The sequence below is a fragment of the Zea mays genome, chromosome 9, assembly GCF_902167145.1.
Source record: "Zea mays cultivar B73 chromosome 9, Zm-B73-REFERENCE-NAM-5.0, whole genome shotgun sequence".
Taxonomy (NCBI): Eukaryota; Viridiplantae; Streptophyta; class Magnoliopsida; order Poales; family Poaceae; genus Zea; species Zea mays.
Window position 1 is genome coordinate 77,843,697 of NC_050104.1, and position 12,500 is coordinate 77,856,196.

The 12,500-nt window shown below is 43.7% G+C and overlaps 1 protein-coding gene across 3 annotated transcripts in view; it reads left to right on the top strand.

Annotated features, from left to right (window-relative positions):
• The first annotated feature begins 11 nt into the window (after positions 1-11).
• LOC118473347 (NADH-ubiquinone oxidoreductase chain 5) overlaps positions 12-12,500 on the top strand; it is a 39,998-nt gene continuing 27,509 nt past the window's right edge. For 2 of the 3 annotated variants that reach the window (XM_035962584.1, XM_035962583.1), the window contains exon 1: positions 12-12,285. In XM_035962584.1, the coding sequence (XP_035818477.1) occupies positions 12,057-12,285 (229 nt within the window). In that variant the 5' untranslated portion in view covers positions 12-12,056. The other variant, XM_035962585.1, reaches the window with a different exon arrangement.

Below are 12,500 nucleotides of genomic sequence, written 5' to 3' on the forward strand. Positions count from 1 at the left end.
TCGTCAAGCCCTGAAAAGCTCACCCGGAGTTCTAGTTAGAGAATGGGGTATGATTCACTACTTGCCTACTGCTACCTGGGTCGTGAGATCGAAGAAGGTATACTATTAGACAAGGTTCATTCCAGCTTTGCTGCTCTTTTTCTTTTGATTCTTTCTGTTTCTGTTTACTTGAGCTAATTCTTTACTTGCTTTCGAGCTAACTTGGCGGAATGGAATCACAGCAAGAGACAGGGCTAATGGTTGGTTCTGTCTACTATATTTAGTATGATTTTTATATCTTCGACCTTAAGAGGCGGTTTACGAAAGAGAGAGAGCTCGTGGAAGACTTGAGAAATGGAAATATCTTTCCATTTCTTCCTAACAGGATGCAATGCAGGTACTGTTTAGTTTAGTAAAGAAGGAACAATCCTCGTATTGGAACCGGTCGAGGAATATCCCTCACCCTCGTATTTGAAAAGAAGTGAATCAAATACAATAGTAGGTAGGAAAGAAAAGCCATCCTTTGAGTAGTAACTTTACCAACCAAGGTAGGGATAGTCGAGAGCAGGATGCCGGCCTTATTCTGTTTAGAAGAAATGAAATTGATTCACCGGCAAAGAAACGACTACTGCGAGCAGGAGCGATGCAACCGACGGGAGGACAATCCTAATTGGATTGGCGGACTAGTGAAATTCATGTAATTTAGAGTTGGCAATGGGAGCTGGTGATAAACAGGTAAGGAAGCACTCGACGAATAGTGACATTTATGAATGCAAAGCGGGGCCAAGGCAGATATACGGATCAGGGGTATAAGCTAAAACAAGCAGAAGCAAAGCCGACTTCGAACGGGGATAATCGATAAGGCAAGGCAGCCCTCCGGTCATAGGATTAACGGATTAGCTGGAAAAGTCATATGCCTCGGAGAGCAAGGGTGGTACACCAGGAACTCGGATTGCGATGCTCCGGAGAAAGTCATATCGGTTTAGTTTCGATCATATATGATATTTAAAAGAAAGAAGGATCTGCCAATGGTACATTGGTGCATTGGGGATTTCCAGGAAGCAGGTCGAATCGGAGCGGAGCTGAGGCCCCGGATGCTGATTAGCGAAAACAAGAACTAGCCCCGCAGGGCAGGACCATATTTTGTAGTAGTAGCTTTTCTCACTGGTAAAGCTGGATAGGTTAGAGGATGTGAGCTAGCAGCAGCAAGTTAAGTAAGGGATAAGATTGGTCCCTCTGTGTCCGGAAAGATACCTTTCTGATCGCGACTTCGGTTACGCACAAGAAGATGGGAGCTATTGGCAAAGGTAACCACCATCACTAGGCAACCAACATATGCTTTTCCAAAGCCAGAACTAGGATAGCGAGCTGGAAAGGAGAAGTGAACTGGTTGAGAGGAAGAATCAAGTAGAACCGATAGAAGCTCTTGTTGCCTTATTTGAATATGGACCAATCGACAACCTTTTCTTTGAAAAAAAGAGGAATCATGTTTCCGACCTTGCCACCGGACTGTTTGATGGAGCGGGGAGCCTGTAACAACTAGAACAGACAAGAAGGCTTGCCAAGAATAGACGAAGGCCCTTAGCCGAGGAGCAAGAAAACGGATGTGCGAACAGAGAACCTCTTAAGGTCTCTTACAGAGAAGATTCTTGCCTGGGTCTTCGGTTCCGATGTTAGTCCAGTGGCAGTTGCCTGTCATATAGTGGGTTCTTCCAGCGAGAGAATTGAAAAGCAAAGTGAAGTTTATCCAGAAGTTGACCCAAGTTTTGTCTGCTCGTGAGAAGACGGAAGAGGAACTTTCTGAACTGCTCGGGCAGGGTCACCAGTTGGCAAATAGCATTCGCGCCTCCCATCCGCACGTGAGAACTTGGAAAGCTCAACTGGGCTCGAAGCACACTTTCGCAGACTGATCTGCTTAGACTTCGGGCGTTGGGGCTTAAAGGGAAACCACGCAAAGCTCCGGTGATCCACTCTATTCTATGGCAACCTCCACCTCCTGGATGGATTCAAGTTAATACAGATGGATGCTCGAGAGGTCAGCCAGGACCGGAGGAATCTTTCGAAACTGCAGAGTGTACATGGATGCTTTGCGCTTTCGTTGGGCAGCGGATTCGCATATCAGGCAGAGTGGGTTGGGGACGGCTATCGCTATAGCACACTCCAAGGGCTGGAAATACCTCTGGATCGAGTCAGATTCAACATATGTTGTTTTTTTATTAATATTAATAAGTCAATGGCATCTAGGTAAATTGCTTACTCTTGCTGTGACTAATAGTTGGCCTATTCGCCAACTCGATGTAAATAACGCGTTCTTGCAGGGTTCTTTAACTGATGAAGTATTCATGGAACAACCACCTGGGTTTTCAGACTTTTTGACTCCTGATTATGTTTGCAAGTTGCATAAGCCTATTTATGGCCTTCGGCACTCGTGCTTGGTATAACGAGCTTCGTACCTTTTTAGTATATGAAGGATTCCTCACATTCCTCATTGTTTATACTTAACTCCCCATTTTAGGTTAGGTTATTTATATACTAGTTTATGTTGATGATATAATCATCACTGGATCCGCAGCAGCTGAAGTGAATGCTTTTATCTCTACTCTTGCCAAACGATTCTCTATAAAGCCAGCTTTCTTATTTCCTTGGAGTTGAAGCTCACTACACTGCTAATGGCTTGTTCTTATCTCAAAGGAAGTATATCAGTGACCTCTTGCATCGACTTAACATGGCTGATGCCAAGGCTGTCTCAACGCCTATTGCTACTACTGAAGTGCTTAAATTATCAGATGGCTCGCCACCGGCTGATCCAAAATTATACCGTCAAGCTCTTGGGTCCTTACAATATCTCTCTTTGACTCGTCCTGACGTCTCCTTTGCCATCAACAAGCTCTCTCAGTTCATGCATTGCCCATCCACACTTCATTGGTGTGCTGTAAAACGCCTCCTCCGATATCTAGTTGGCACTCTTGACTAAGGTCTCTTGCTCCGTAAGAATTCTCCTCGCACTCTTCACGCATTTGCAGATGCCGATTGGGCCGGTGATCCTAATGATCGAACTTCCACTTCAGCTTATGTTGTTTTCCTTGGAGCCAATCCTATCTCTTGGAGTTATAAAAAGCAAAAGACAGTTGCTCGATCCTCCACCGAAGCCGAATATCGGGCCATTGCCTCCACTGCCGCTGAAGTCAATTGGATCATGAATCTTCTTCAAGAGCTGAAAGTTCCAATCTCACCCACTCCAGTCATCTATTGTGACAATGTAAGTGCCACTTATGTTTGCGCCAACCCCGTGTTCCATTCTCGTATGAAGCGCATTGCCATTGACTTCCATTTCGTTCGAGATCAAGTTGCTACTGGTAAATTGCGTATTTCTCATGTTCATACTTCTGACCAACTTGCCGATTCACTTACTAAGCCCGTGCCTCGCCGGCACTTTTAAACTCATCGGAACAAGTCCTCAATGGCCAGCCAATCTTGCGGGGGCATGATTCAATTCTAAGCTAAACCCATTCAACTGCTGTAAAAAGGTCTGAGCCCTGCGTTGATAGAAAGAGCGCTCTTTTCATGAAACTAGAAATCTCGTAAGAGAAGAAGTGAGAAATCGGATCGACAAAGCACCATTTCCTCCGCTCAAGGAAAATCAATGCCGAAGACTGACAACCAACATCGATAGGTATTACAGTGCCTCTGAGTTATCTCGTACTCGCGGTTTGACCTACCCAACCAGCAACTGAAGTGGAAGACTGACTGACTCAGGTGTTGGCTTTTAGCTCACCTGCCAGTCAATATTCTTATTAGACCCGTGTGACAATGGTGTTTCCAACACAAAAAGTATGGTATACTCAAGTAAAGTACTAGCTTCACCGGAAAAACAACTGTAACTCATGTGTGATCGCGGATTCCACGGTAACTGTTTGTTGTAGTTCCAGCTCTACATTAGGAGCATAGGGGCTCTATCTACATACAGAGTTTGACCCACGGTACGGCTGAAAAAGGTAAGCCGGTTAAGTGCTTTAACCATTTAGTCAAAGAGACTGAGCGAGTGAATTGGTTTTCTGTTTTGTCAGCGGATCTTACGAGCTTTCATAGAAAGCATACTATACTATATATTTTACCGCGTACAAGGACAAGTGGTGGCACGACACGGAAAGTAGCATCCCCATAAGGATGAATTGTTGGTTCAAATCGGATAATCAATCAATAGGGAAAAAGGAAGGGATTACTGTAAGATGGAATGCTCGCGTCGGAATTCATTCTTCTCGTTACGGTAGCCTAAGAGCATTCAAGAGCTCAGTTAGAGCCTCTCAATTGATAGAGGCATGTTCATATGAAGCGCTACGCATATCTTATTTTACCAAAATAGGGTGGGGCTGGTAATTGAAGATCTGGGATCTATCAGTCAAAGTGGACTACTAAAAAAAACTTCTGTTGCAAGGTAATTTTTTTTTAAGTCTATTTAGCTTCTTCGTAGAAAGAAGGGATTTGCTGCTTTCTTAGTAACAATATTCTTATGCTATCTGGCTATCGAGAAGAAGAATGGTTAAAAAAAAGGGAAGATAAACAAACAATTTCTCTCCCTTCCCCTAATCTAATGGAAAACTTTCCCGAATCTAAAGGAACTAGCCGTAAGATAAGATAAAGAGGTGGTCGAATACGGCCACTCATCCGCTTCCTAGCCGTAACAGATGGAATTGGAATCTCACTTAATGAAAGATGCACTATGCTTCATTCAATTGGACAGCTTTGCCCGTCTCTGGACTGTACTCTTTCAGATTCGGCAATGGATCTTTTTTTTTACCCTTCTGGGGACTAGTCTAATTCTTAATTAGCAATCTAATCTTGAATAATATCAAGCAGTGTTCCACAATAGCCTGTGCCGTGACCCATCCTCCTGTGACACTGACAGTAGCAGGAATTGTTTTCAGCACCTGGAAAAGGTTTTTAATCGGAGTCAGGCAACTCGAGAGCTCCAAAGGACATAAGAACTTCAAACAACTTTTCAGTGTGAACGAGATAGAAATTGTACTTCTTTTGCTCTTTATGTTCTTTGCCCTTATTCTTCATCTACTGTGGTTGTGGTACAAACTTTTTTGAAACGTCTGTCACGACTTAGTTTGAGCGGAATGAGATAGCTTTCACCTCTTTCTCCAATATCCATAAATTCTGAAGCTCGTTCTATTAACTGCGCAAATGTCGTTATCCCGACAGGAGCAAGAGGAATTCGAAATTCATAATGCAATCAAATAGAGACTTGTTTTTTGGGAATAGGCTCCGAACATTGCATCGCCAAGAGTCTGAATCGAGCAATGAACTCCTGGGCTTTCTCTGTCGGTTCCTGGATGCATTTCCTCAAGTCGTCAGTAGTGACTGACTTCTTTCTTTGGAAGGTCGGAATCCGCCTGAATAAATCGCACATATGCTCCCAGGACTTCACGGAATTAGGAGGCACAGAGGTAGGTATACCAAGAGAAAGCTATGTGGGTAAGCGACGAGGGTTAAACCTAAATAACAAGTTTTAGTTTCCAGAAGTATCTCCACGCTGAGCGATGAACCTCGCCAAATGCTCTTTTGGTCCATCTTTTAGGTTCAATTTGGGCAATATGTATCCCGTGGCTCGTAGTCAATCTCTGGAGGATATGGAGGATCATAGGCTAGGTAACCTTTTCACTATTCATTTATAAAGGTACCTTCAAGTAACCAGGTCTCTTCATCCTTATTGGGCACTCCCACAAGAGACAATTCTTTTTAGCCTCTAAGAGACAACAAGAAGAGCCTAACCAGGACCTTGAGATAACAGCCCATAGGGTAGCCCCTACAGAGCAAAAATCTAAGGCCGGAATACCGGAGTTCTTTCTTTGCTTCCAAGAACATAGATTCCTTCTTCAACCCAGGTCATGACCGAGGGCGGGTATCTCACTCGCATATCTAGAGCCCAGCATCTCTCCTGAACGACACCTTCCGCAGACTCTACTGGTGGTATTTCCCGAGGCGAGGGGTGCATCCATATCGGTCAGGAAACGACAATGACTCTTCTTCTTCCGGGTCCGGGAAGCTATGGGCACCTCACAATTCTTAGACGACATTAGTGGAAGCGAACATTCGTAGCATTCATTGTCACCGATCATTGAAAAAAGAAGCCGTACGAGGTTTAGATTTGGCGGCTATAGACTCAAAGGGCACAGACAGGCTGCTGGTACAGTTTTTTTAGCTAACTAAAGTCCAACTTCCTTTGCCGAAAGAGGATGAAACGGATCAGCCGATTCAACTTAGCATTACCCGACTCGTAACTTCAAGCACAACCATCCATCTCAATCCAAAATCTCCGATCGTCTGTGATCCCTCCTCCGGTTTTGGATATATAGACAGTGCCTGCTCTCAAACCAACCAAGACAGCAGCAAGTTCCTATCGAGAACAAGACGACAGATCAATATGACCAATTTATCTAAGGTGAATACGTGAAAAAGTGTTGCTTAGCTCAGTGAAATGGAATAAGGAAGAGAAAGTGTAGTGTGATAAGGGAAGAATTTTTAGGTTTTCAAGCAGATAGATATACAAACAAGAAGAATTCACATCAGAACCCTTTCCTGCTTCCCTTTTTTACCCATCGGACTCACATTTTGATCTCCTACGCTTGCTTTCACAGTCCCCCTACGAGCAGCCCGGAATCAATGAAGGAGTTCATTCAGCACCGAGCCGAGCGAGCGTAGATTCAATATGTTGATTGTACCGAACGAAGGATTTGCCTTATCACGAAAGCCACATTCGTTTCGTTTGAGGAAGTCACACGTCCTGTTCCCTATAAATAAGGAGATTCATTCTTTTTTTCAGAAATCCCCTCTTCTTCCTCCTCAAGCCCCTATCACAAGACCAAGCGGATCTCATCCTGCAGAAGACTCAGAGCGGATCTATCTAATGGCATGGCTGGCTGTCGGATGTGATCTATTCTCGTGTCACATCGCTTTCTTTCTTCTCCCTCCATTTTCTTCACTACTACCGCTCCTACACATAAATCAAAGAAGCATTGTGGAATAGTGGCATTTCGTTAATGGCGAAAATTTTCTTAGTGAAAGGGTTGCCTGCGGCAAACTCAGAGCGGTCTCTGAAAGTGAATAGGAGCATAGCGGTATCATCCAAGCCAAACACGTCTCCTCAGTCAAGGGTCTTCTCGCGCAAAGAAGATCAAAAACATAACAACTGATTTCGCTTAATGCATGTCACCCACCCGCTCTCAATACAGCAAGTGACTCTCTCTCACAAGACAGAGAAAGATTACCGATTCACCCAATTTGATCAGAAGTGAGTTCATTGTTGTTGTATAGCGAAACCTTTCCTTGACAAAACCATTCTCAGCTAATAGAAGCCGAGCTATCTATCGGTTGAACGAAGCGAATGGAAAAGCCAAAGAAAACAGAAATCCATTGCGATTAGAAACCTGTGACTCTACAGCCAGGGCTCGATGGCGATGTAAGATAGAAAGAATGGGGAGTTAGGGCTTCGGTTTCCTCTGTGGCCAGTTCCAATTCCAAATCATTTGCCGACATGCGGACTCACTTCTCTTTTATGGGATGAAAGCCCTTGTCTATTTACGTGGGTGAATCAAGTACAACAAGTCAGGTCAGAGCTTGTGGTAGAAGATTGGGCTCTGCTACGCAGATCCACTCAACTAGGAAAGAAGTACGCATTGCTGACTGACTGTTTGAACGATCCTAGTTACTAGTAAGTAGCTAATCAAGTCAGAGTAGGGTGGCCGAGAAGCTTCTTGCCGGTGCCCCCCAAAGCAAAGCACAGACTCTACTCACCCACGCGTTTTCCACCTACGGAGGGAGAAATCATCGAAATATCCTCATCCCCTGAAAGGGAACCCGAAAACAGGACGAGAGTGGATAGGGTGACTAAGGAGGTAGTCAAAATTAGTAGTGAATTTTGGAAAGAGAAGATTACAAAAAGGCGAGAGCAGCATAATCGTTAGTTAGGGGTAAGAGGGGACGGGCCCGTATAGAAAGTAAATCCTTCTTTTTCCGATATGCCGCTCCGCAAGCAAGGAGTGCCACGCACGAGCGGAGCGAAAACTAAGCAAGGGGAATTCCGGCATTCCATGGAAAGCATGCGAAATCCTTTGATTGTTTATAGAATCAAAATCACTATATAGTCTTTCTTGTTCCACTTGCAAGGCAAGGAAAAATAAAATGTCAGTTTCGTTATTACAACCTTATTTTTTTATGTCAAAGACAAAAAGCTACGCGCAAATTCTCATTGGATCTCGGTTGTTCTTAACAGCGATGGCTATTCATTTAAGTCTTCGGGTAGCACCACCAGATCTTCAACAAGGTGGAAATTCTCGTATTTCGTATGTACATGTTCCTGCGGCTCGGATGAGTATAGTTATTTATATCGCGACAGCTATAAACAGTTCCTTGTTCCCATTAACAAAACATCCCCTTTTTCTTCGCTCTTCCGGAACCGGTACAGAAATTGGTGCTTTTTCTACTTTGTTTACGTTAGTGACTGGGGGGTTTCGGGGAAGGCCTATGTGGGGTACCTTTCGGGTGTGGGATGCTCGTTTAACTTCTGTATTCATCTTGTTCCTTATTTACCTGGGTGCACTGCGTTTTCAAAAGCTTCCTGTCGAACCGGCTCCTATTTCAATCCGTGCTGGACCGATCGATATACCAATAATAAAGTCTCCAGTCAACTGGTGGAATACATCGCATCAACCTGGGAGCATTAGCCGATCTGGTACATCAATACATGTTCCTATGCCCATTCCAATCTTGTCTAACTTTGCTAACTTCCCCTTCTCTACCCGTATCTTGTTCGTTCTGGAAACACGTCTTCCTATTCCATCTTTTCCCGAATCTCCCTTAACGGAAGAAATAGAAGCTCGAGAAGTAATACCACTAAAAACCTAGTTCGCTCTCAAATAAAAACCTAGTTCACTCGCTAAAGCATCCATGGCTGAATGGTGAAAGCGCCCACCAACCTAGAAAGGCTAAATGGGTAAAAAAGTAGGTTCGATTCCTGCCGGATGCACTGCCTCTTAAAGACAGAAACAGAGGAGGGAAAGAAGGTAGTATAGGGAACTTGCTTTTGGATTCTTATCGAAAGTGAATCCCTCTAACACTTCAGTTAGTGTTTTATGATAAAATCTTTGACACAACAAGTGTTAAAATCTTAGTCACTAGGCAAGAATGGAAAGAGCTTCTTTACCTGCTTGAGAGGGGAGTCAAACAGAGTCTGAGGAAGCATAGCTATAGCAACGTAGTGTTTGAGAAAAGTGTGCCTGGAGTAATAGGCCTGAGAGCTACCCGCGCAACTTTAAGAGTTAACTTCTAGAATAACCGGGAAATTTATTTTAGTATAACTCTAATTCTAATTGTGGGTGGTTCGTTACTTTTTAAGTGGTAAGCAAGTGATCCTCACAATTCGTTTTACCTGACTCTACTCTAATTGTAAGATAACTAGAAATAGGAGATGAGAAAGTCGAGTAGCAGCACTGATGGGAACATTTTTTGAAACTAGAATGGTTGATAATAGGAGACTCGCGTTGTAGGTAAGGCTTTTCAAAAGCCTCGACTTGGCTAACGCCCTTTGGTTTTTAGGATCAATTTGCCCGTGCTTGCTGGTGTCAGGGTTGCAGATAAGTTGTTTCGGTGCCATTTCCTTTGTTATGAATGAAATTTTGGAGCTCAGTTGATACCGAATTTGAAGATAAGCCCTTCCCTCTCGTGAACACCTTCGTTTAGTAGATCGGTACGGTTCCATTCAGAAGAAACTATTATACGTGGTCCCGTGGAGTACGAATAAGGCTTTAAAGTCTTCCTTCATATTGTTTGCTAGCTTCCTTCTCCTTGTTTCCTGCCTTTCATTCTTTATGAAATTCTTATTTATTTTCTTTGCTGACTGACGTTACACCAAGAATTTATTTAATAGCGTATATATAGCCTGGGCATCGATACCAGCCTTCCGTTCGCATGATATTAAGAAAGTGCCTACTACTCAATTTCAATTCAATTTCGCATTGGCAAATCCTTCCACTTGCTATCTAATGTAGTATATGAAGCCTTTCTTTTCTATTTCTTCTATTGGCTTGGCTGGTCTGGGGGATGCGGATCACGCGAAGATCTATAGTGTTTAAGTACATCTTTCTCTTCCTGCAAGCTACTGAGATATGCCTCAGCTGCAGGTGCTTTGTATCTCTGGTCAAGAGTTGGCAAGGGATACCAATGTTGTCGACCACCTACTTTTGAGCATAGCTTTTACCATATTCCTCCCTCGATTCGCCATTCATTCCTTCACAGCTGAGTCAATAGCTGTGTCACTGACTGAATGTAGTTCTTTTTTTAAAGAACGAGGCCGCTAAGGTCAAGGGACCTGATCCAGAACATTGAATCCAACCATCAGCATTCGCAAGAAAGAGAAAGAACTCGGTTCAAAGAATCGCTTCGGTCTAAAAACGAGTCTTCCGAGATCATGTCTATGCGAAGAGCTTGAACCAAGCGTTCACACGCATACGCCCTCGCCCCTCAGAAGATTGGAAAGAATCCATCAGCGAGGAAATAGAGTTGTAGCAGCAGTGTCTCCACTATTTATTTATAAAAGTCCCACCCAAGTAAAAGAGTCCGAAGAAAGGCCTTATAGGAAAGCGTTACCAGGGATTAGAGTTAGACCACTTAGTAGCACCTTCAGGCTTATCCATCCACGCATGGAAGATTTATAGATCGACGTTCCGGAATGGTAGAAAACAAATCAATTCTAAGTTCTTCTCGCTCCATTCATCCACTCGCTGGGAAGGCTATTTTGATGCCTCACACAGGCAACTCCGCTAGGCGGCTAAGCAGATAAGACGGGATTTCACGTTGAGAACGAATGTAGATTCCTATCATCAAGAAAGTCGGCTACATCAATGAATTACTTTCCCCTAACATTGCTATTCTTAACAACCTAAATCAAAAAACCTCCTTTAAAGAGCAGAAGAATCCTTCTTAGATAAAGCAGCCTGAAGATAAATAAGAGCAACTCCTTCAAAGAAAATGAGAAGGGCCTCTTGAAATGCCTATATATAAAAGAAGGAAACGTTGTAACTACTTACAAGAATTAGCTGCGTATGCAGGTGCATGCAATAGTCTTTTAGTAAGGAAGAACGACGGGATTCCTTGGAAAGCTGGTAGTTCATTTCACTCTGTATCGAAAGTCCCAGTATATTATATATCTGTGTACATCCATCAACAAATCTAACATTTCTTATCTTACATTGAAATCGATAAAGACTAATAAGATGCAAAACCAGCATAACTTGTTCTTTGCGAGTACTGTGGGTAGACCGAGGGATCGATCGGCATTTCACTAACCTTTAGAATTAATCAAACGTATGGCTAACCGATTCCTAGGTCATAATTTAAAGCTTCACTTTTCTATAGCCTTCTAATTCTATCGGGCTAACCTATAGAAGGTTTATAAAAAAGGTACGGTGCAATCAGTAAACCTCTTACTGACCGGGCAGGGCAGACCAGATGAGCGAGATTGATTGAAAGCGCTGTGCCAACTTGCTTACAAGATTTTGAGACTTTAGTTTAGTTTAGTTTAGTTTAGTAAATCCTCTTCATAAGTTATTTCGTACAGGCTATTCAAGGTCTATTGGCTTTATTGCTTATGTGGTACTTCGACCGCGAAGCCCCGCTTATGCACCGAGAAAGATCGTAGATAGGAAAGATCTGTTATGCACCAACGACGGCCCGCCCCTTCTCTTTACCTTTATCGTCTCATACCTCAGTCCATTGCTGGCTTGAATGCTGTCTCTCTTCTTCTTTGCTCGCGAGAGTGAATAAGAGGACGACCCACCGGGGGGAGGATGGAATGAGTCGGCAAGGGGATCAACAATCTTCTTTCAGTAAAGGCCCACACATTCTCCTTAATATTGGGTGGGATAAAAGGACTCTGAAGAAGGAAACTCTCTTCCCGTCTTGCGTAACTGACCACTGCAAATCAAGTCGAAAGTGCTTATATGCTTAACACGTTTTTGTCTCAATGACAGGCCGCTCGAACATTGTCTGATTTTTTTTTGAAGAGACTCGATCTTATGTATCTACTTATTGTCTTTTTGCCTTTGCTCGGTAGTTCCGTAGCCGGTTTTTTCGGACGTTTTCTAGGATCTGAAGGAACCGCTATAATGACCACCACGTGCGTTTCATTTTCTTCGATCTTATCTTTGATTGCTTTTTATGAAGTCGCACTGGGAGCTAGTGCTTGCTATCTCAGAATAGCTCCATGGATCTCATCGGAAATGTTTGATGCTTCTTGGGGCTTCTTTGGCGACCGTGAAGTCACCGGATGAATTGCCGAGTAGATAGATCTGATCCGGACGCTGCAGTTGTTCCGCGGTGATACGGACTCGACCCGCTCCTACCCACCCTGGGTGGGGTATCATAGCATGTCGGGAATCGAGGGGGGACATACTGGACGTAACAACTCCCGTCGGTTGGGGGCTCTGCCGCCCTGCCTTTCGATCGATACACAGTTGAGG